Genomic DNA, 22,831 nt, shown 5'->3' with positions numbered 1-22,831 from the left:
TAGAATTGTTTTCCTTTTTCGGGGAAAAAAGGTTTCTAGATTTTTTTTTCTATTTAAAATTCCAGACAGAGATTAAAAAGGGGGAGCACTAATTCCCTTTTTTGGTTTAAAAACCTAATCCAGGCAACCCAGAGGCTTGCTTTGCGAAGACTTTCTCCCACAGAAGTAAAGAGACCAGAATGCTGGGCATCTGGAGCACACAGGGATGAGCAGGTCGCCGGGATGGGCAGTGCACAGACACCAGGAGCTAGCTCATGGAAGCTGTGTGTTTGTGTCTTTATTATGGAGTCTGGGCCTGGAGGTGGGAGTGGGTACCACAGCTCACTCCATTTCAGGGAGTAGACAAACTCAGTAAGGCAATAACATCTGATAAACCAGGCAGGGCCTTGAGAGATGACTGTAGGAGCCGATCCGGTCAAGAGAGAGGGGTCGGAGCTCGCTGTCCTCTGAAAACGTGTAGGAACGGTGCTTAGGGCGAGGAGCCGATTCTAGCAATATGAGGAGCCTGGGCAAACAGGGAAGAAACAAAGGTTTAATTTGAGGAGAAATGAATGGGTGACTTCTTGAGACCAGTGTCATGGCCAGACAGCTCTGTTGGAGGGTGACATCTCCCTTCTGGGGCTTCATGGACTAAAGAGGTGGTAGGAGCAGTAGGACATAGGCTGGGGCTGAGTGGAGGGCTGGGTACTCCTGTGGGATGTCCAGCCAGTAAGAGAAGGAGGAAGTCTATTCTTCCTTTCCCTCTTTCCCCTCCACCTCACAGTGGGACTGAGTCCAGGGAGGAGACAAGTCTGTGATGTGAGGCCCTTGGGTATCACCCAGTTCTCAGATCTGAGGGTCGGTAATTTGTCTTCTTCATCTACAGGTGTGGAAGGAATGAGCACTATGAACGGAAGTCTCTAGTAACCTGTTTTCCTTCCTGTATGAATTCTAGTCCAGTGTCTTTTTGGAGAACGAGGTCACATTATTGCTGTTTTGGCTCATGGGTTAGAGAAAGGAGACATGACAGTAACAAAGAGCAAGTGGCGCACGTACCCGTGAAGTGGGGCACCCCGATGTACTTGTTGATGTCCACTTTGGGTGTCGTGTCCTGGGGTATTCCTCTCCAGCCTAGTGAGCTGCACAGTTTCCCCTTTTGGGAGGATTCCAGTTTGCTTGGGCCTAGGGCCCTGCCGCAGATCCTCGTGTGTCCCGCCTTTTTCTTCTCTTCTATCTCATTCTTCAGCTTTTTGTTTTCCTGCTGCAGATGGACCATGACATTGTGGAGGTGGCTGTGGGAGGAGAGGGAAGTGAGGAGGGCAGGGAGCCATTGGATATGTGTGGCTCCTTGCCGGAAAGAACCCAGAGGTACCGCAGGAGCGGGTGAGGAGGGCCCACGTCTTCAGAGCTGGGTTCTCACAAACACCCTGTGTAAGTGGAAGCCCATCTGTGTCCCATGGAAGAGGCTCAGACCTGGGGGTGAGGAAGACCAGGAAGAGGACCCGCTCTGCCAGTTCTGGGCCTCATGTCTATGTTTTTGGTGGGGACAATTAAGCCTGCCTTATCTGGGGTTTGTGGAAGGATTCAGTTTGAAAAATGATGGAAATCTGGTACATGAACCAGAAGGCTGCTCTGGACAGTTCTGACTGTGTATGCTCATAGCTTTCTTTGTGTGGGAAATGCACTCACCCAAAGCCAGCACCCTAGTTCTCTCTGTTCCCCTTTCTGAAGAGCAGAGAGTACAGGTTCCTGGCTCTATGGAGAACACGGCCAAATTTTTCCTTCTCATTTTACAGATGAGTTGGTAGAGGCAGGGATATAGGGCAGAGGAAAGATAATTTAGTGTCTTCTCCATGACTGAACAGATGGCAGCTATTATCAACCTATGGATTTCTCCTAACAAATCTTGAGAGCAGTGGATGATGGAAAACTCTATGGGGACAGGGGACAACATTTGGCCTCCGGATTGATCTCTCTACAAATGGCTCTATCACTACAGATAGACCCTGGCTTGATACTTAAGTTGAGGAGTGCCTGTATTCTCAGCTCGTGAGGTCTTAGGAAGGAAGATTAAGTAAGTCAACGTGTGCAAAACACACTTGGGGTGCAGGAATAAAATTTCACCACGTGGCATCAGCTGCCGCCAAGGGAGAAGCAAGATGCCAGCGGACTGGTAAGCCACGGCCTCGTGGCACAACTCATAAATACATAGAAATGGGGTATGTTATAAGAGCTAGCTAGCAAGAATTCTTAGGCATAGGCTATGCGGGTTGTAAGTAATATAAGCCTCTGTGTGTTTACTTGGGACTGAGCGGCTGCAGGGCCATGGGTGAGAGAGATTTGTCTGGATTGCCGGGGCTGGGCGGGACCTGAGAAAACTTTTGACTATGTACACTGCTTCCCATGTGCTGAATAACAGAACATTAGTTGTGTTGTTGTTGTTGTTGTTATTATTATTATTATTATTAAAAGATAAAACCAGGGAAATTCAAGAATGAGTTCATGGTGAAATGGCTCTTTCTGGAACTTGGTAAAATATAAGGAAATGTGGAGTTACCTGTTACTTTATAATTTTTTGGCAGTCCTAGGGATTGTGCCTAGGGTCTTGCTCAAGTCATACAGGTGGTATTCTACCACTAGACTATGTCCATGGCCTTTTTTTTTTCCAATTAAAAAAATTTTGAGACAAGGTTTCACTAAATTACCCAGGCTGGTCTTGAACTAGATCTGTAGCCCAGGCAGGCCTTAAACTTGTGGTGGCCTGTGCCACTGGGTATGGAGCTTTTGAGATCATGACAACTGTTTTTTTTAGTTAAATATTTGATAAAATGTTGTTTTTTTTTTTTTTTTTTTTTTTTTTTTAAATTTCATTAGAAAGTGTCATGGTCCTTTTTAGAGGCAATCACGTGACGGGATGGATCCTCAGCCTCTTACTAGTCACATGCTTTACCCACTTGCTTTCTGCAAATCTGGCCTCTTCTCCTGTAGCCTCCCAGTCCATGTGCCACTGGGCTGGAGGCCAGGTCTGGTATGGCCTCCACTCCCTAGCTCTCCGTCCTCTCCTCTGTCCATGTCTCTGCTGTCTTCTCTCTGTCTCTACCCGTGGCTCTGCTGTCTTCTCTCTGTCTCTGCCCGTGGCTCTGCTGTCTTCCACATCCCACACAGCCTTCTCCTGCTCTTGGTGTCTTATTCTCCATGTCACAGTTCTGTTCTCTCCTTCAACTCATTGTCCAACTTAAGGTCAAAGCCCAGGACAGAGCTTGCTTGCTCCTGGGAGCCACAAATGGATGCCAGGTGTGCAGAGACACGGACACCCTCAGCCTTCACAGCAGAGTTTGAGGCAACTGCTGCTTGGCCAATGTTGTCACAAGCAATCCCTCTCCAGACCCCCCTAGAATGCCAAACATGGTGTGTCCCTGGAAAAAGCTTGGGAAGCACCATCCTAGGCCCTGTCTGAAGCAGCCTATTTTTAGACAGTCGTTTCTTGGTCTCTGGTCTCTGACTTCCTGTCGTCCCATGCTTCACTCTCAGGGGATGGACCTTTGACCAGGTGGTGAAGCAGGATCACAATGGAGAGTGGGGCTCGAAGTACAGGAGCCCCAGTTTCCTGAGGGCAGTGAAGCTCCTTTAACCCGGACTTCCCACCTTGAGCTGTCCCACAGAGAGTCATGGCTTCCACGCTCCCTTGTTCACAGACCTCCAGTACAGTCACTCAGTCCCTACCACAGCCTGCCTGCAGTGCCCACTCCCTTCCCAGTGCTCCCTGCCTCTGAACACCAAGGAGGTGAGCAGGGGAAGGAGGTGGAGGTTTCATCCCCTCACTGAATTGCTGTTGAGGGAGAGAATTAAGGTCCAGTGTAGTCAAGTGACATACCAGTGTTGCTTAGGAGCTGTTTCAGGTCTCAGGGTCCTTCCAGATCTTTCTCCCCCTCCCCCCGGGGGCTAGTCCCTGTACAGAATGTCAGTCAGCCAGGGGTGGTCCCAAGGGACAACAGTGCAGGGAGACAACTTACTCCTTTTCTCCGGTAAGCTTGGCGATGTACTTGACCTGTTCTCGCAGCTTGTTCCCCAGTTTCTCATTGGCAATCCTGTCATAAAACACACGGGAAAATGGCTCTTCCCTAGATGGGTGAGAAGTTGACCGGCGGGCACTGGCCCTTCCCAGCAGGGTTTCTGCTTGTTCCTTGGCCCCCACCACCTCGTCCGCAAGCGGGAGCCTTCTGAGGACTCATATTCAGATGATCGCATACATTTTCAAAGGAATGGGTTCAAGGGACCCCCATGAGGCTGGATCCCATCTTGGGAAGAGGAAGCGTGTAGCTCAGTGAGGTGTGCCTTGCACTGGGTGCTGCTGCCCTGTCCCTGTGCTACAGGCTTTGTGAACCTGCCTGGAGGGGTGAGACCCCTCTGACTGGCAACCCTTGCATGTGCGTGAGTTCTCGGCAGGCGTGTGTGACTGGTCGCGGTGGTTCTCGGTCGGCCCGGCCTTGGGACCCGCCCTCCTTTGGTCTGGAATACTTACTTCTGCTCCTTTGCCCACTGTTCCATGTTGCACATGATCTGATCGTTGTCCCGGTGGAGTCTACAGTTCTCTTTGGTTGTTGTTACCCTCTGGGGCGGCTTTGCAGACAAGAAGAAAACGAGACTATAAGGGACGGGAACACCGACTGCCATCTCCCTCCCCCAAATCTGGATTCTTCTTTCTGAGGAAAAAAAACCTAACAACTCTGCTACCCAACCGAGGCCAGAGTTGCCACAGGCAGGACCTTCCTTCCACATGGTGGTGCCGTGCCCGAGAGACACCATTCCTCACAGACACCGTGGACCTGGACACTTACAGTAACGGCTCTCAGACAAATGGCGGCGAGGTGACTTGTTCTAACAAGGTGTTCTGAGCGGATGTCATAACAAATGCAAGAATCAGGAAAAAGAGGCGCTTCTTTTAAATTTGAACAAGGGCCCTGGGGCCACCCCAAGATGTCCCAAGACTTCATGCCATGAATGGCACTGCTTGGGTTGCTGGAGGTGGGGGCATACCTCGAGGGCCACTTAACCAGTTGGATGGCAAAACCTGACAGGATGTGCCCAGAAGAGGGCGAACTAGGGGCTGTGAGTGGCAGCTGATGTACCCGAGTCTTGTTGAGAGTCTTGGTCAATGTCTATCAGCAAAACCACAGGGAAACAGGTGAGTTGAGAGGTGGCTGGAAGTATCCAGATTCTGCTTCCTGCAGAACAATGAGTGCAGCGTGCGTGCGTGCGTGCATGCATGCGTGCGTGCGTGCATGCATGCGTGTGCGTGTGCGTGTGTTTCCTTGTTCCTGGCATCCCCCATGACTCCCCAGTCAAGAAGGGTGGAGAGCAAGTGACAGAATCCAAACCGTGCCCACCTCCTTCTCATCCGCAAGGAGGCTCTCTTTCAGGGTCGCCATCTCCTCCTGGAACTCCCGGAGCTGCGACTCCTTAGCCGCCAGCATCTTGAGGTCACTCTGGTGCTGCTTCTGCCACTGCAGCACCTGGTTGCTCATCTCCTCCAGTTTCTTGTCAAAGTTGTGCACCTGCTCAGGAGTGCAGAGTGAGGGGGAGGGCAGGGGCAGGACCAGGCGGGGTGGAGGAGGGTGCCCTGTCCACGCTGGAAGCTTGGCTTGGCGTGTAGGAGTGTGTGTGTGCCTTTTATCTCCAGGGACCAGCAGAGGGCGCCCCTGCTCTGACCTTCCTGCCTGCCTGTCATTACGGAAGCGGAGAAGGTGGGGCGAGCGTGAACCCAGGAGCCAAAGGGTATGGTTGAGTGCTAAATAATTCTGCATGCAAAAGGTGACCTTGTGGACCTCTTAACAGGAAGGCGGCCCGAGCCCCACCCCCACCAGCCTCTCACCTCTAGCTCACTCTGCTGGTGGAAGCCCTGCAGTTTTTTTAACTCCATGTTGAGCTTTTTCATCCTTTCCTCGTAAGCTATGATTTCATCTTCCAGCTGAGCTTTCCTCTCCTGGGCCTGTTGCAAGCTGCGCTGCAGGCTCTTTGTCTCAGAGGTCGTATGCGTGAGCTTCCGGCAAAGACAGAGGGCGTTAGCGTGGCCACCAGGGCCGTTGGCCTTCTCTGCTGAGTCTTGAGTGCAGAAGGTCCCAGGCCCTCCCTGTCCTCTGCCCACAGTGGTGCTGGTGTTCCAGAGGGGTAGGGAGGGACAGTGGTTGGCTTTCTGCACCTCCTTCCCCGGTTTTCATCCCCTCCTTTCATTTCCTTTCTTCCTACTCCTATCCACTGGTCAGCAGAGATGACGCATGAATTTCCCGGCCAGACCACGTCCCTGAATCACCCGTGAGTGGGAAGACTTGTTAGACATTGCCATCTCTGCCACCCCACAACAAATGCAAGGATAACAGCGTAGAAAGCTAGGAGAATGTAGGGCAGACACCCCTGTCTAGGCAAGGGTTGAGACGCCCTGAGGACTGTCAGTCTTATAAGAATTGGCTTCTGCCCACTCACAGTCCCTGAATTTCTTTGACTACTTCCTTGGCGAAGAGTAGGTGTGGCCTCACCTTCTCCAGGGCTTGTGTCAGGTCGTCTTGGCAGATGCCTGACTTCCGCAGAACTTCTTCGTAGGCTTCTTTGCTGACCATGTTCTGGAGGCAGTTCTTCTCTTTCTGTATAGCTGCGTCCAGCTGTGCTTGCAGAATCATGATGGCCTCTTTCTGGCGGCCTATCTTTAGGGAACAAGAACATCACTGTCAACGGCGGCTGTTCCTGGCCACAGATGTAGGACTGCAGGAGGCAGACAAGAGTTGGGCTCTCCGTCACACTCGGCTGAATATCTGTGTTCATGCTTACATCTCCATCCCACTGTTAGGAACTGCAGAGTTCCTTCCAAACTTCCCTGTATCTCTCCAGCCATATTTTCCTTTTTGGCTACCATACCTCCAACATAAACATCACTGGGATACTCTAACTACATGAAATATGTTTCACAGATACAAAGACGTCAGTCTGGGCCAAGGAGATCGCCCAGTCCACACAGTGCTTGTGAGGACTTGAGTTAGATCCCTAGAACCTATTTAAAAAAGATGAGTCTCGGGGCTGGAGGGATGGCTCAGTGGTAAGAGCATTGGCTGCTCTTTCAGGAGACCTGGGTTCAATTCCCAGCAACCACATGGTTGCTTACAACCGTCTGTAACTCAAGTCTTGGGGGATCTGATACCTTCTTCTGGTCTCTGCAGGCATTGCATACATGTGGTACACAGACATACATGTAGGCAAACCATACATATACATAGAATTTAAAAAAAAAGATGCTGGGTCTGGCAGTGTGCTCTTATAATTAGCCCCAGTGCTGGGGAGGTAGCCTCAGGTGGATCTCTGGACTCAAACCAGACTAGCCTATTTGGTGATTTCTAAGCCACTGGGAGACCCTGTCCAAAAAAGACAGATGACACCTGAGGAACTACATCTGAGAGTTGTCCTTTGATCTCCAAATGCACTCATCCACATGTTCGTGAATACATGTGTGCACCTGGACACACAATGGAAGCCAGCCAGGCTAGTAGAGATGATACAGCATTTCACTTACCCAGCCTTGTGTTTACTTTAGTTGTGGCTTCCTCCTTGTTGCTACACCTTAGAGCACAACACACAATAGCCACACAACAGCCATGCAGTAAATGTTAAGTTTTGGGTTAGCTGTAAAGTTACGTTGTTTATTTAGAGATTCACACATTGTCTGGTTCAAGGCGGTCTACTGAACAGGGCCCTGGCAGCAGTGTGTGAAAAACAACTCTGTGTCTTACACCTGGCAGCGAGCATGCCTGGGTGGTTGAAGGAGCTGAGATGTGAAACTACAAATCTGGGTGGAGGTCCAGGGTCTGCCCCTTATTTGTCAGGCCGCAGTTCTTTCTTCACAGGCTGGGAACCTTTCAACACTTTCAGTGTTTGCGATGGCCAAATGGGATGATGCATGGAAAAAGGCTTTGTAATGGATGTCACTATATGGATGTGAATTATTATGGATAAAATGTGTCATCTCCCTGTAGACTCTAAGTCCAGGACGGAGATCTGTTTCAAGTCTGGAAGCAGAAGGGAACCCTTCAGAACTCGTAGCCTCTGAGGAAATTCTATCGATAGCTTTCCATTGTTCTTAAAATACAACTCAGATTTTAACAGAGGCCATGATGTCTGCCTCTACTTACCTTTCCAGTCTAATCATATACCAATGTCTTTATCAATACATTCCAGTTGTACCGGCCTTATTTCACTTTCTAGATTATTTTAAGTATGTATTTAAAAGAGAGACACATGATACACAACCAGGTCTCAAACTAGAAACACAAAGATGAGCCAAAACTGATTACTTTTACCATAGTATTGCGTTAAGTAGAAAGATGGTATTATTATCTAAAGAGAAAAACAACAAGGTGCCTGTTGGAATTCAACACCCTATAGTGACAAGCATCTTAGTATCTGAGAAACTGAAGGAGCTCGAGATAAAGGTAGCAAGAGGCCCACAGGGCACATGGTACTGAAGCAGATGCATTAGGAGCAAAGAACAAGATGCCTGCTACCGCTGCTGTCCATCATCATATTGAAGATGCTGTCCAATGTGACAAGGCAAGAAAAGTAAAACAAAGATAAACATTACAAAGAAATATTTAGGAAACTTGTTGTTTACAAATGATTCAATTACCTACTAAAAATAATCCATAAACTGAGTGATGTGGTGCATGCCTGTAATCCCAGCATGCAGGAGGTAGACTCAGGAGGATCATGAGTTTGAGGACAGCCTGGGCTACATAGGGAGACCTGTCTCAAAATAGAAAAGTTCATGAGCCTAGCATGTAAAAGGCCTGGGGTTTGATCCCTAACACTGTATACACACACATACACAAACACACACCTTGTGAAAGTAAACTGAGAGACTATTACAGCTTGTAAGTAAGCTTACTAAGATGCTCAAACAGAGAATTAATATATACAAATGACTGAGGTTTTATACTAATATTAAATATAAGATACAGTGGAATAATCAGATAAGTGGAAAGGTCCTCAATATGTATTTCCTTATTTTCAAATATCAAAAATTGAAAATAAAATATGGAATATTGATTAAAGGAAGTACAAGTTTAGAAAGCAAACCTCAGCCTTTTTCTAAGAACTATTTCAATTGATTCAGTGGATCTATCACATGTATTGGAAATGCTTTTTAAAAACTTGAACATTAAAAAGTTGAATATGCTTACACGCCAAAAAACCAAATCTCTCTTACTTTTTGAGCAAAGAAATTCTGATATTGGTGCTCTTACTTAAAACTCCAAGAATGCCAGTACCCGAGACCTGTGCTGTCTGAACTTACAATTAGTTAATATTAATTAAAAGTACAAAGTCAGTTCCTCAGTTCTCAGTGGCAAGATGTGGCTAGTGGTCACATTACTGTCAGCTCAGATGTGTCTCTTTTCTATCACCACGGCGAGGCACGGGCTGCTGTTGGGAAGTGCTCATCTTAAGTTTTGAATAGTCATACGATTTCAGATCTTTTTGTATTATGAAAGATTAAGAGATGCCTAGGTTTTCATTTGTAGCTCAAGAGACTTGTCTTCTAAGTACTATATGTTTTTTTTTTTCTTGTCCAGAAAGGTATAATATATTCCACTGGGGAAAGCATCACTGTGTGTGCTGAAGAAAAAGGACAGGCATTAGAGTCGGATGATCCAGGTTCAAACACTGGTTCGTCCCATCACTTACTAATTAGTGGCCCTGGGATTCGGCCTTTCTTTCCTTTGTAAATGGGGGATCACAGTGATGTATACTTTGTTAAGAGTGAAGCAGATGGAAGGTATGTAAAGAGAATGGCTGAATTCCAGCGCGGTTCCTAGACTCTGTCACACCCGTGACTTTCATCCGCATCATGAAACGTGAACTTGAAGGAAATGACTCTCTCCTGGCACCTTTTGTGCCTTGCCATTACGTTTGAGAACATCCTCTCTCAAGAGGCTCCAAACAACTAATTCACGCAATTCTTTGTCTAATTTATAATGCTGGAAGACTTGGTGGAAAATTCCAGGTAGTTTGGGGTGGGGGCTCTTCAACTACGAAATGAAACCTGTTACGTAAGGAAGAAAAATCTCCCCCGCCCCCAGACTCCAGGGTCTGTAGCCACCTCCACCCATTAAAAGACAGAGATGAGCTGCCAGGGCCTCAGCCTGCATAGGCAGCCAAGCCCGAGATGAGCAGTCGGGGGTCCCCTCTTTGGGGTTGCTGCTGTCTCCTCACCTCTATGTTGAGCTCTTGGATCGTTTTCTGGGCGTTGTTGTATTTGTTGATGGAGGACTCCAGGTGCGAAGAAGCAGGCGTTCAGCTCCGTCTGGAGGTTCTCCTTCTCTTCCTCCAGCTTCCTCAAATGCTCTTTTGCCTGTTCCCCACGAGACGGTAAAGCCCACCCCCACCGCCAGAGTGGGCTTCACTGGAGACACCTCTCCTTCCTGCCCCTCACCGCCTCCCTCTCCTGCTCACTGGCTCCCTGCTCTCCATCCTCTTCGGAGCCCCCGGGCTGCCTGCCACCCCCTGGGCCCCAGATTCACAGTCTGGTCTCTCCATCCTCTTCGGAGCCCCCGGGCTGCCTGCCACCCTCTGGGCCCCAGATTCACAGTCTGGTCTCTCCACGTTCCACCCTCTGGTCTCTCCACGTTCCACCCCCTCACCATCTTTTCTTTCTTTTTGGCTTCCTGTCTCAGAGCCTCGGTTTCTCCCTCCAGGGACTTTTCCTGTTCCTTGCTCCTCTTCAGCTGTTCCCGCTTCTCCTCCAGGAGCCCCTTCATCTCCTGGAGCTCCTCTTGCAGCTTGCTTTTGGTATTTGTTAGCTCCCTTTGCTGAGGGGAAAAAAAGGCCGGGCTGCAAGACAATCCTATACTGTTATACATACCTGGGAAAAGAAATCCAGACAGTTCCGCGCAGGGACGGTGGAGACAAGCGCGAGGGTTATTTCTTAGCCCCCCAGCATATTCGGTGGGAACGTCTGCTTTAGTGCTCTGTAACACCTTTCTTTGTTTAACTAAACCCAATTTATTCATTGGCCCAGTTCCTAGAATGTCGACCTTCTTGCCCACGAGACCAACTCTTTACATAAAAACCTCTTTGAATAAAGTGAATCTTAGAAGAATACAAAAGGAAGACATGAGAGATCAAAGACTGTCAACTGATGGACAGGGACAGCCCTTCAATCTTCAGAAGAAGAGCTGTAGAGGAGCCTGGGGACATAGGTCAGTGGGCAAGGATTGATGGTGAACAGATGAACCAACTGTGGTTTGAACTAGAATGTCCCTCTCGGGCTCCTGCATTTGAACACCCGGTCCCCAGTTGTTGGCACTGTTTGGGGCGGAGGTTAGGAGGTGTGGCCTTGCTGAGGGGACTATGTCACTAGTGATTGGGCTTTGAGAATTTAAGGCCTTGTCCTAGTGCTGCTTTGTGCTCGTGGCTCAAGATACAACCTCGCAGCATCCTGCTCTAGCTGGCATGCCGACCAATTTCTGCTGCTTCCCCCGTGGTGGACTCACACCCTCTGCAATGTATCCCAAAGAAACTCTTTCTTCTACAAGTGTCCTTGGTGATGGTGTTTTATCATAGCAATAGAAAAACAAATAATACAGCAACCTATGTTGTCCTCTGGTTATTTTTAAACTTAACCCTTGAAAATGCTTACGATGGGTCATGGGAACTGGTCCCAAGTGGCTGGCATAACAGTCTAACACAAGAAGTTAATAAAGACTGACCCACTTAGCCTCAGGCAGGACAGATAGTGAAGGCGGCTGCTGGTGTGCTCTCTTACCTTTTGCTCAGAAGTTTTGACAGAATCAAGCAAATCATTTATTTTTCTTTCATTTTCAATTAGTGTCTTCTGAAGCATCGACTTCTCTTTGTCTGAATTTGTAATCCTCCTCTGGTCCTCCCTGAGCTCTGAGGTCAGCTCCTCTATCTGTCGCCTACAGCAAGGCGACACAGGAAGGGTTCCAGGGCCCGTGCTAATGGATTGGGGAGATGGTCCCACCCTAGGGCTTGTCATGTCACTGTCCCACTCTGGGCAGCTGCCAACCTCTGGCCCAGGGACGGGGCTGGGGTACCTGCTGCTCTTTCTCTCCTCCTCAGCTGCCGAGGACTCCATCTGCAGCTTCTGCAACTGACCCTGCAGATCCTTGATGACATCTGTCTTCTGCTTGTCCTGCAGAAGGCAGCTCTCGATTTTCCGATGAGCATCCTCCAGGTTGCTTCCAGCCTGGTGTGCTTCCTCCTTACACCGGGTTAGATTCTGATCTGAAGAAGCCAAGGAGGGCTCCGTGTGAGGGGCAGCACATTGAACTCTCAGTCAGGACTCACTAGAGACTAAGTCTTTTATTCTGTGACATTCTGTAGTTCCCAGCCTGTCCTTGCCTCTCCTGATGCTGTCATAAGGTCTGAAGGAACTCTGCTAAATTGTCTTCAACTACCCTTCAGCCTTGGATTCCTCCCTGACTAAAATTAAACAAACTGGTAGAAATTGCTCAGGACCACCATCTAATTCTGTCGTTAGGGACAAATCCCAGTCCTCAAGGAGTTTAGTCTGGTGAGCACTATGATTAGCCATCCATTATAGAGGACACTGAAATGTTATTTATTGACTTATTTTTTTGGTGCCGGGGACCAGGCACATGCAAAGCACATGTTCTACTGTCAAGCTACATCCTTGCCTTAGAACACTGCAGTGTTAAACTCACACTGCCCATGGACTCAGCGGTGAAAGCTGTCGATGGACTTGTGAAGAGGGAGAAAAGTGGATTCAGCCTTAGAAGGAGGAGGAACGTGTTTTAGGGAGGGGCTTGTTGGAACAAATATGCTGTGAAGGGAATGTGGAGAGAGCTTGTGGGTGAAGGATGGGGGGGCCTTGGTTGAGTTGGAACGGAAAGTGGGAGAGAAGGTAGGCTGCAGTGAGCAAGAAGGTCGATCAGAGCGGCTCAGAAGATTGACAGCATGAGAGGAATGTTTAGACTTGAAGCAGTAAGCAGAGACCCACGTCAGGGAAAGAGGACATTAGGGAAAAAAAAGCACAATGCAAGTTGGGCATGGTAGTGCATTCTAGAGGCAGAGACAGGAAGTGCATTCTAGAGGCAGAGACAGGAAGTGCTTCACAGGACCAACCTGGTCTACATCGTGAGTTCCAGACCAGCCAGAGCTACGTGGTGTGACTGTCTCAAACAAACAAAAACAAACAGGGATGCAGTCAATTAGAGACGACTTCCAGCAACAGCCTTTCATCCCCCTGCCTCCACTGAGGGAAGAAGCCCTGCTGTCATTGGGGACTGTTTTGGTGATGTGTGTTTCCTCACCCTACAGGTATTCTTTAAACACTGTTCTCTCTTCCCTTCCCTGAAGTGTCCTGGTATACCAGAAGAAAGATAGCATCACTGGAGAAGTGATCATACGTTTTGTAAAAAGGAGACAGGAAGATTAAACACACACACACACACACACACACACACACACACACACACACACACACGGAAGAGATTATTTTCCATTTTGGAAAAGCTGTGAGGATGAAATGGGGTGCTGGTGGGATGCTGTCCTTCCAGGGCAGGACTGGCCACAGCTGCAAAGTGATGAGGGACTCTAGGATGGCTGCGGGAGGAGGAAGCCCACCAAAGGATGAGTGTAGAGCGAGAGGAGAGAGGGTAGGGGCCGCGCTTGCAGGGCAAATGACTGGTCAGAGCATGGGGGAGAGGACACAATCGTGAGGTCTCTGTGGGATTGAGGGCGATGTCTACAAAGCTGAGGACCGGGTGTGGGTGGCTAAAGTTGTCAGGGCAGAGCTGGGGAGAGAGGAGCCACGCCAGGATTTCTTTTATTAATGGTAGCCTTTTCACCCAGCGGTGACTGTACCTCTTTAGGGTGGCTAGTGCAGTGGGGGTCAGTGAGCTCAAGCCAAGTTAAGGGCATTGTCGTCATTCCCCAAGAAACCCTTCTGAGCCCAAGGCAAGAGGAGATTGGTGAGCTGAGAAAGCTGTCTCCTCGGAGAGGTGAGGGCAAGATCCCAGCACAGGCTCCCGAGCAGAATGTGTCTGGAAGCAAAAGGGAGGAGGAGGTGGGACTGAGAACCAGGGAGGGAGAAACAAAATGTGCAGTGAAGGGCCCGGAGCAGACAGGGGCGAAAGGTGATGCCGGGAAGCCCATGGCCACCCCTGTCCTCTCTGCTGTCCGCGTGGTGTGGCGCATTCGCCTAAGGTGGCTGAGGGAACGTTGGGAGCAGGAGGCTGTAGCAGGGCCTTTGGAGAGCCTGTGGGTGTGGAGGTTCAGGAGAGTTGAGAGACCACTGGGAGATACAAGACGAGGTCGTGGGGCGTGGAGTGAGATCTTGGACGTGGGCATTTGTCGAGACAGGGTTGGAAGGGTGGCGGGGCAGTGTGAGCCTGGGTCTCACCTGACAGCTTTATTTGCTCTTTGGCTTCATCAAGACTTTCCTTCAGTTTCTGGACCTCGGCCCGCAGGGCCTCACAATCCATTTTGGATGTGTCCTGCTTTGCCTCCTGGAGACTCGTATCGAGGTCTTTTGTCGTTCGCTGTAACTTCTCCAGCTCCTTCTCTTTCTCCATGAAAGTGTTCTGCACCTGTGCCATTTTCTTCTCCAGCTCATGTAGCCTCTCGTCCTTGTCTTGGAGCAACTGTGGGTATCAAAGAAGGGATGCTGGGAGACGCCTAAGCACCGCAGCTGAGCCAGTTAGAGGTTACGCAGAGTCTTCATGCAAGCCACTGGCACGCCATGCTGGCATAGCCCAAGAACCTTCTGCTCGTGCTCTTTCGGCCATTTCGGGCTCCCTCAGGCTGTTCTCACTGCAGTAGCCAGAGAGGACCTTTCAGAGTATAAGCTAGAGTTGCCTGTGTTCAAAATCCTCTGCTGGCTTTGGCCTTACTTAGAAAAAAGGTTCAAGTCTTTACAGCCGTGTCTCAGGAGGCTCATGATCTGGTCCTGCCTAGGCTGCCTCTTTGGCCTGGTGTCCAGGAACCCCTTACCCATCTCAGCTTGAGCTAGCTGCCTGCATCTAGAGGGTCTCTGTGCTTGCTGCGCCCTCTGCCTGGACTGCTCTTCCTCAGGACCCATGCCTTCAGCTCTCCCTGAGTGTTAGCCATTACACCATGGGGCCCGTCGGGCAGTTCTGTCTCTGCCCACGGTCACCTGATCAGAGAGGCAGGCCCTCCATCCCAGCCCAGCCACCAGACTGTTTCAGGAATCTGTCAGTCTCTGACACCACTCTATCAGGGTCGCATGTCAATTATGTTACCCCCTCTGTACCCATCTCCCTATGCCTACGATGTGCGCTCTGTGAGGATGGGGCTGCTGTGTGTTCTGTGACGTGTGTTTTAGTGCATAGAACAGGGTTGGGCATGTCGCCGGCACTCCAGCGTGCTGAATGAATACACTGATGACAAAGGAATGCGTCTATAGAAACCTTGCTTTTTTATGCTCCACTTTTCAAGGTGCTTCTGTTTGGCCTGGTGGGTTTCAGCCTTATTTTAAAACAAGAGGTTTTGACGACTGGAAATTAACTGTATTCTCTTCAATAGCGCTGAGGAGAGTACAGGGTTTGAATGGTGCTGACCATAAAGTCTTACACTGGTTTCACCATCTTCCTCTTCTCAGCTCTGGTTCTAGGTTCCTGTTCTCAGCTCTGGTTCTAGGCTTTTCCAGGAACACATTTGTAACAGTGACTACAGACTCGTATGCTACAGTATAGCTCCACTAACATTTCACACTCTCTGATTTATATCTGCAAAAGATACTTGTGAATGTGTGTGTGTGTGTTTGTGCATGTGCGTGTGCGTGAGAGAGAGAGAGAGAGAGAGAGAGAGAAGAGAGAGAGAGAGAGATTTGTTTTTCATCAGAGAATCATTATAGAGCCTGGGCTGGCTTTGAACTTGTAATCTTCCTGCCTCACCTTCCCAAATTCTGGGATTACAGGCATATATCACTATGTCCAGCTTCATCCCCAGTTCTCCCTTGTTCTTAGAAATACCAAAGAAGTTCTCTGAGTGGCCCCTGGCCCAGTGAGTCCATGAGACTCCCACAACAGCCAAGGTAGGCAGAGGTGCTCTTGCCCTGGCCCTGACCTCACACTCGTCCCCTTGGCTGTTCCAGTCAAGACCCAGGGAGTGCTGGCACCTTGTCCTTCTTCAGGGCCAGCTTCTGCGTCTCTGCGAACTGCTGCTGCAGGTCGAAGAGCCGGTGCTGCAGGGTGGCCGCCTCCTTGTCCTTCTTCTCGATGTGGGCCGACGCCTCCTCCCGCAGCCCATGCAGGTCCAGCTCCAGCTTCATCATGTCTAGTGCGGGTAAGACAACCCTGCTTACCCGTCAGAGGCCAGGCTCCCTCCTCGCCCGCCTCGGCTCGCAGTCCTGTTTTACCCTTCATGATGTTTTTCTTCTGCTCGGACACGGCTTCCAGCTCCATGCGCAGGTCCTTCACAAGGTTCTGGTACTCCTCTATGTGCAGACACTGGCTGTCTCTCTGTTCCTGCAGGTGCTTCAGGATCTAAGTGTTGGGAGCGAGAAGAGCAGGGTAAGAGCACAAAGGAGCCTTCTTTCTTTCTTTCTTTCTTTCTTTCTTTCTTTCTTTCTTTCTTTCTTTCTTTCTTTCTCTTTCTTCTTTCTTTCTTTCTTTCTTTCTTCCTTCCTTTCTTTCTTCCTTCCTCCTTCCTTCCCTTCCCTTCCCTTCCTTCCTTCCTTTCTTCCCTCCCTTCCTTCCTCCTATCTCCCTCCTCTCTCCCTTCATTCCTATTATCTCCTTCCCTCCTTCCCTCCCCTCTCTCTCCCTTTCCTCTCTCTCCTTTCCTCCCTCCCTCCCTTCCTTCCTTTCTTGATTTCTTGATTTCTATTTACTGTGCACGTTTAAGTATAGGCACACAGGTGTTTGCACATGCGTATGTGTGCCAGAGGTTGATTTTGGGTATCTTCCTCAATCATGCTCCACCTTATTTATTTGAGGTAGGGTCTCTCACTGAATATCACCCACTTGGCTAGATTGGTTCCCAGGATCAGCCTTTTCTGCTTTCCCAGCTCTGGGATCAGACATGTAACTCCATGTCCAGGCTCTTGAGTGCTGGGGGGGGGTGACATTTGGGGGCCCATTCATTCATAGCAAGCACTTTACTGACTCAACCATCTCCTCAACCACCAGAAGGTGCTTTCCTAAAGGCAAAAGGTCCATAGTACAACCATCTGGAGACAGACAGCAGAGAAGAGAGGATCAGAAGCTGGTGAGGGCATGGGGAGAGACGGCTGGTGGATTGAGATCCTCAGGGGTGATGAAAATATTCTAGACGTGGACAGTAGTGATTGATGCCTAACCATGTGGATATACTAACAACCAATGGCGAATTTTGTATTTTATCAATTGCATCTTAATCTGACAGACATTTCAAAAGGATTCATCTTAAAGGCAATGGAAGACTTACCCTGCTCACACAGAATGTCCTTCCTGTAACAATCTCTAATGGAGCATCCAGCTAGGATCCATCCTCGCTATTAGGGACAATGGGGCACAGGCCACAGACACAAACCCTTGCCCAGGGAAGCTGGTTGTTGGCAGAGTGAGACAGCGATAAGAAGAGTGACCTACAGAAGGGTGATGAGGGGTGTGGAAGGTACAACAGGGCCAAGTGAGCAGGGAAGTAGAGGGCGCAGGGTGTGGTGGGCAGAGTGAGTGCTGTGAATAGGATGGTGGGCGGGCCTCACCGGGGAATCTCTGCACAGGGACTTACCGTGGAAGGGGGAGGGGAAGGCATGCTGAAATAGCTATGGAAAAGCTTTGATGCAGAGATACTGACTGGCTGTAGACAAGGAACTAGATGGAGGCCCAAGAGGAGGCCAGAGGGGTCAGACTGGGAGGAGAGAGGGGCGCGTGGCAGGAGATGAGGAGCTCTGGCTCCTTCCATTGTGTCGGGCTCAGAGTTTCTTCATATATGTCCTTCCATTCTGAAAAAGGCAAAGCCTTTCCAGTGTCAACGGGGCAGGGCCCGGGGCTGAGGGAGAGGAATGAACTGCCTGGCATCCAGGGTGTTGAGGGATTTATTACGTGAGTTGGAGCTGCAGCATAAAGACAGATAGGAAATGGTGGCGGTGTGGGTGGGGGCAGGTTGGGATGGTTAGTCTTTATGTCAGCTTGACAGAATTTATACAGCTCTGGATGTGTCTACGAGAGTGTTTTCAGAAGGGTCCAGTTAAGATGGAAGACCCACTGTGAATGTTGGGCTGGGGTCCCGGAGTGAACGAAAGGGAGGACACAAGCTGAGCACCAACATTCGTCTCTTCCCTGCTTCCTGACTCCAGAGGCAACGTGACCAGGCACCTCATGTTCATGACTTCACTGCCGTGATGGACTGTATCCTCAAAATGAGAGCCAAAGTCAACCAGACTCTCCATGGAGGTGTGTCTTTTCTCCATTATTTGGGCAGTGATGAGCAAAGTAATGCTCTGGTGTATTGTTCTTTTTGGAGGAGCTGGCGTCATTTAAAAGTGGCCATGGGTGAGATGGTGTGGTGAAGCTGTTTCCTCGGACAGAAACATTTCATCCTGCAGAGAAGCTCCTTAAGACAAAGGTCAGCAACTCAAAACAGCCTCAGGAAGTCTCTGAAACAGACCAGATTCACCAGGCCCCTCCCCCGCCAGAGTAAGTAAAAAAGGTCCCTGAGAGTCACTCTTGGACAAGCCAACCTGTAAAGATGACCCTGAGATCAGACCAGCTGCCTACAAGAAGCAGAAACCAGCCGAGCCACGTGGAAGATACTCAGGCCAACCGAGTCCCTTGGAAAAGACTCTCCAATGTTGAGCGGCTTGCAGGCTATGCAGCGCCCTCCATGTTCTCAGCTTTTGTGAAGTATCACACCTCACATGCTGGGCTAGGCTTTGGTGATGCAAGTGTCTTTGAGTCATTGCTCCTGTAAGTGATCCCTCACCCATATTCCTGAAAGTAACCACAATAAAACTCACTGGCTCACCAAGTTGAACTTTGGTGGCACCTGTACTTTGGTCTGTCATTGATTCCCTATCTGGGGTGAGTAGACATGTGTTGTGTCTCCACAGGAAAAGTCTTGTAGGTGTTGTAGGTCAGGATGTGACCACCACCACTTAAACACATTGTGATGATGTTCACAGTTCCAAGGATGATCTTCCAAGTTCAGTATCCATGCCACAGTCATCTGACTTTCTGGAACTGGAAAGTCCTAAAGAGTCTGCCTGCCCACTAGAGGTCCCCTTGGAGAACTTAATGTGTGTTTTTTTTCCTTTCTTGGCTCCTTCTCTGTTCCCACTACATACCTCAACTCCACATAGGCCCATGCAGGCTTGTATAACCTCTTCACAGTGTGTTATCTAAGCTGGTTTTGTCACGGACCTCATGTTTGGGCATGATAGACTTAAGAGCTCATCTGTGGGACCTATGTTTTTGACTACTGGTTCACCAAAGCTTGCTATTTGTTGATTATGGCTCAATTGCTTATTTATTATTAGAGTCAACTTGTGATATTGCTTTTAAAAATATTTTATGTTCATGCATGTGAGGTTATGTGTGGGTAAGCGCATGTGAGTGCCAGTGCCCATGGAGGACGGAAGTGCCAGCTACTCTTATAGCTGAAGTTACTGGAGGTTATGAGCCACCTGATATGGGTGCTGGGAAGTGCACTTAGGGCCTTTGCAACTTGGGTGCTCTTAACTGTTGAGTCATTTCTCTAGGCCAAGTTTTGATACTGCTTCAAGGCTATGGAATTAAAAAAAACCCAAAAAACTAATGCATTTGTACTGATAATTTCCCCCACATTGTCAATTCTAGACAGGTTCTAGAAGTTTGTAGAGTCTTTCCGAGTCTATCAAGCCAACAGGAGTATGGTCTTGCTTGGATGTGACATTAGAAGTGGATTAGGAGGTGGATGAAGTTCCACAGTCTATCTACTGCTCCCATGGTCTTTGGGGCTGGAGTACGTTATGCACAGTAGTATCCTTTTGTCAAGGCTGGCCAAGGTCCCACATAAACAGAACACTTCCAAACTATAGTATCAAGATAAAAAAGAATCAGAGAAACCCAGAAGCAAATCCCTCAGCCTAATCCCACAGAGAAGCAAAGGAACGCCACCTTTTTGATGTCCTCACAGTCTTCTGAGGAGGTAGGGGGATGCCTGTGGGTGGCTGTGTAGGAAGCGAAGTCAGCTTGTATTTTTATCAAAGCCTCCTCACGCTCCAGAACCTGCAAGTGGTCATGGGTCAGTCAGGGTGATCAATAATACACACGCATTACTATTACTGTTTTTGCAGTGGGTTCCTCTCTGCAGCATAGATTGGTGGCGTGCTTATATAATTCACTGTGCCCTTCCCACGGGTCAGGATGGAGAAGGAATTGTGCTCTCAATCTTATATCAGGTTGTCTAAGGCATCCTGAGTGCTTTGGACCTCTTCTGAACTGGCATGCTTTATGAGGTCTACTTTATGAAACAGGCTTTGGGGAGGCTAGAGTGGAGACGAGTGCCTAACTTACCAGAGGCCAAGAGTCAGTGATCTCTAAGGAAGTTTCTTGTGGAGTGGGTGAAAGTATGAATACCCAAAAAACATGAAATTTGCTTGTTGTGTCTCTTTAGAATATCGAAGTTAAATCAATGGAGACATACATGCCCACAAAACATACGAACAAGAGGCAGGGACACATTTATAGGACATTTGAGGAGTCTTGGTTAAAGAGATTAATTTAGTTGACTCCCTTCCTCATGGCTCCATGGGGCGTCTGTTAGGACAGTGTTCTGAAGAGAGGCACATACCAAAGCGTTGCTGCAGGCCAGTTTATTCCGAAGCTCCTGGATTAGGTCATCCTGCTCAGAAACCTTTTGCCAAACTTCAGACAGTCGCTTTCGGGTCTCCTGATGCTCTTGAATCATGCACGGAGAAGTGTAGATGCGCACCTTCGAGTGGTCTCCCTTGTTCTCAGGCTCCTGGCACATGTAAAGATAGCCAGTTGCTTTTATTTGTAATCTGTGAGCCAACTTAGGAGTCCTGCTAGACTCATGTTCTAGAGGTGTATGCTTGCCTTCAGTTAGTAGAATGTCTTTAACAAAAGACCATTACCAACCAGTGCGGACACAGATGAGAGGCCCCAACAGTTCCCAAGAGCATACATTCTGTGTCCCCTGTGACTCAGGTCCCTCCCTGGTGACACTCTGTGCTACCAGTGCTTTTGGTAGCTGTGAAGTGACGTGCCGGGCATCTGGACAATATATAACCCAACCTGGGTCCTTTTACAAATGGGAGTGCCGCTCACACTATTGTAGTGATTGTCTTCACTTGGCAATTTGTTGAGGGTTATTTTCCAGTTATTTGTAAATCTCTCTTTCTCTCTCTCTCCTCTCTCCTTTCTCTTCTCTTCTCTTCTCTTCTCTCTCCTCTCTCTCTCTCTCTCTCTCTCTCTCTCTCTCTCTCTCTCTCTCTCTCTCTCTCTCTCTGTGCACCAGAGGTCAACATTGGGTACCCCCCTCAATTATTCTCTCGTTTATTTTTTGAGACAGAATTTCCTACTGAACCTGGAACTCACTGATCTGGCCAGCGAGCCCTAGGGCTTCTCCTGTCTCTATTTCCTCAGTGCTGGGTTTACAAGAGGACCTTCACGCTTGACGTTTTTTATGTGGCTCCTGGGACTCAAACCCGTGTCATCATGCTTGCAGGGTAAAACTTTACTGAGTCCTCTCCTCCTAGTCTATCTTATTCTTAAAATCAGTTTCAAATTACACAAATATTTCTGTCTGTCATCTCTTTAAAAACCACTGTGACATTGTAGACACGTGTAGATTTCTCTTGGACTACTACCTCTAGTCCCGTGTCCTCTCTTTACAGAGAGGACACACAGTGCACACACTTCTGGAACTTTATCTCTACATTTACATTATAAGCGAATCTATAGGCTAATGGGTTATGTTGGACTAAAAATGGATTTTGAAACTGAAGATGTCTTGGAGATTTACTCATGGTATATGTTCTTCCATTCTATCCTGTCCTTTCAAATTGCTTTAAGATGCACTTATCCAGTCTCTTGTTGATGGGCATATAGGCTATTTGTGTTTTTTTTTTTTCTAAAAAAGAAGCTGAATTGAATACTTTTGAACTTCAATCTTTGAGTACCTGTTTTGGCAAGTATGTAGATTAAATTCCTAGACTTAGGACTGTAGTACATGGCCCAAACTGATACAGATATTATATAACCATTCTTTGAGGAGGTTATAATACTTGACGCTCTCAATCAATAGGAGCGTTTCCCAGGATGTTTTTAGTGTGTGTGAATGTGCATGCAGGTGTGTGTGGAGGCCAGAAGAAAACCTCATGAGTCATCTTTAGGGACACCTTCCCCCTCCTTTCAGAGAGGGCATCTCATTGGCCTGGAATCACCAAAGGCTAGATTGGCTGGCCAGGGAGCCCCAGGGATCTGGCTGTCTCCAATTCCCCATGCTGGGATTACAAGCGTGCACCACCACACTCATCATTTTTACGGGGGTTCTGAGGGTCAAACTCAAGTCCAAGTGCTTTCCTGACCGAGCTACCTCCTCACCCCACTGTATCTAAACAATTTCCTTAGCCAGCTGAAGCTGCATGTAGTTAACTATCCATCCTGTTGTTGGTCCACAGTAGTAATGGGGGGAACTACTGTGGGATAGTTATACACGGTGTGAAGATGTACTGCTGTGATTGGTGTAATAAAGAGCTGAATGGCCAATATCTAGGCAGGAGGTATAGGCAGGACTTCCAGTGAGAGAGGACCCTGGGAAGAAGAAAGATGGAGACGCCAGGCAACTCAGAGCAAGCAGGATGTGCAGGTAGAGAGGTAAT

At 48.7% G+C, this 22,831-nt stretch overlaps 1 protein-coding gene across 1 annotated transcript in view; it reads right to left on the bottom strand.

The window, feature by feature from the left end:
- Positions 1 to 255: 255 nt before the first annotated feature.
- The window catches only part of Pmfbp1 (polyamine modulated factor 1 binding protein 1), a 48,080-nt gene continuing 25,504 nt past the window's right edge, over positions 256 to 22,831 (bottom strand). Inside the window, 17 exon segments of the mRNA XM_028891093.2 lie at positions 256 to 505; positions 1,036 to 1,271; positions 3,993 to 4,067; positions 4,502 to 4,599; positions 5,367 to 5,534; positions 5,852 to 6,019; positions 6,513 to 6,677; positions 10,231 to 10,302; positions 10,304 to 10,369; positions 10,659 to 10,826; positions 11,783 to 11,936; positions 12,075 to 12,264; positions 14,405 to 14,645; positions 16,142 to 16,299; positions 16,382 to 16,508; positions 20,103 to 20,213; positions 20,779 to 20,949. Coding sequence (XP_028746926.2) covers positions 489 to 505; positions 1,036 to 1,271; positions 3,993 to 4,067; positions 4,502 to 4,599; positions 5,367 to 5,534; positions 5,852 to 6,019; positions 6,513 to 6,677; positions 10,231 to 10,302; positions 10,304 to 10,369; positions 10,659 to 10,826; positions 11,783 to 11,936; positions 12,075 to 12,264; positions 14,405 to 14,645; positions 16,142 to 16,299; positions 16,382 to 16,508; positions 20,103 to 20,213; positions 20,779 to 20,949 — 2,385 coding nt within the window. The 3' untranslated portion in view covers positions 256 to 488.

Source organism: Peromyscus leucopus, chromosome 5 (genome assembly GCF_004664715.2).
Source record: "Peromyscus leucopus breed LL Stock chromosome 5, UCI_PerLeu_2.1, whole genome shotgun sequence".
Taxonomy (NCBI): domain Eukaryota; kingdom Metazoa; phylum Chordata; class Mammalia; order Rodentia; family Cricetidae; genus Peromyscus; species Peromyscus leucopus.
The sequence above is the reverse complement of the archived record's forward strand: the minus strand, read 5'-3'. Positions and strand labels throughout refer to the sequence as shown.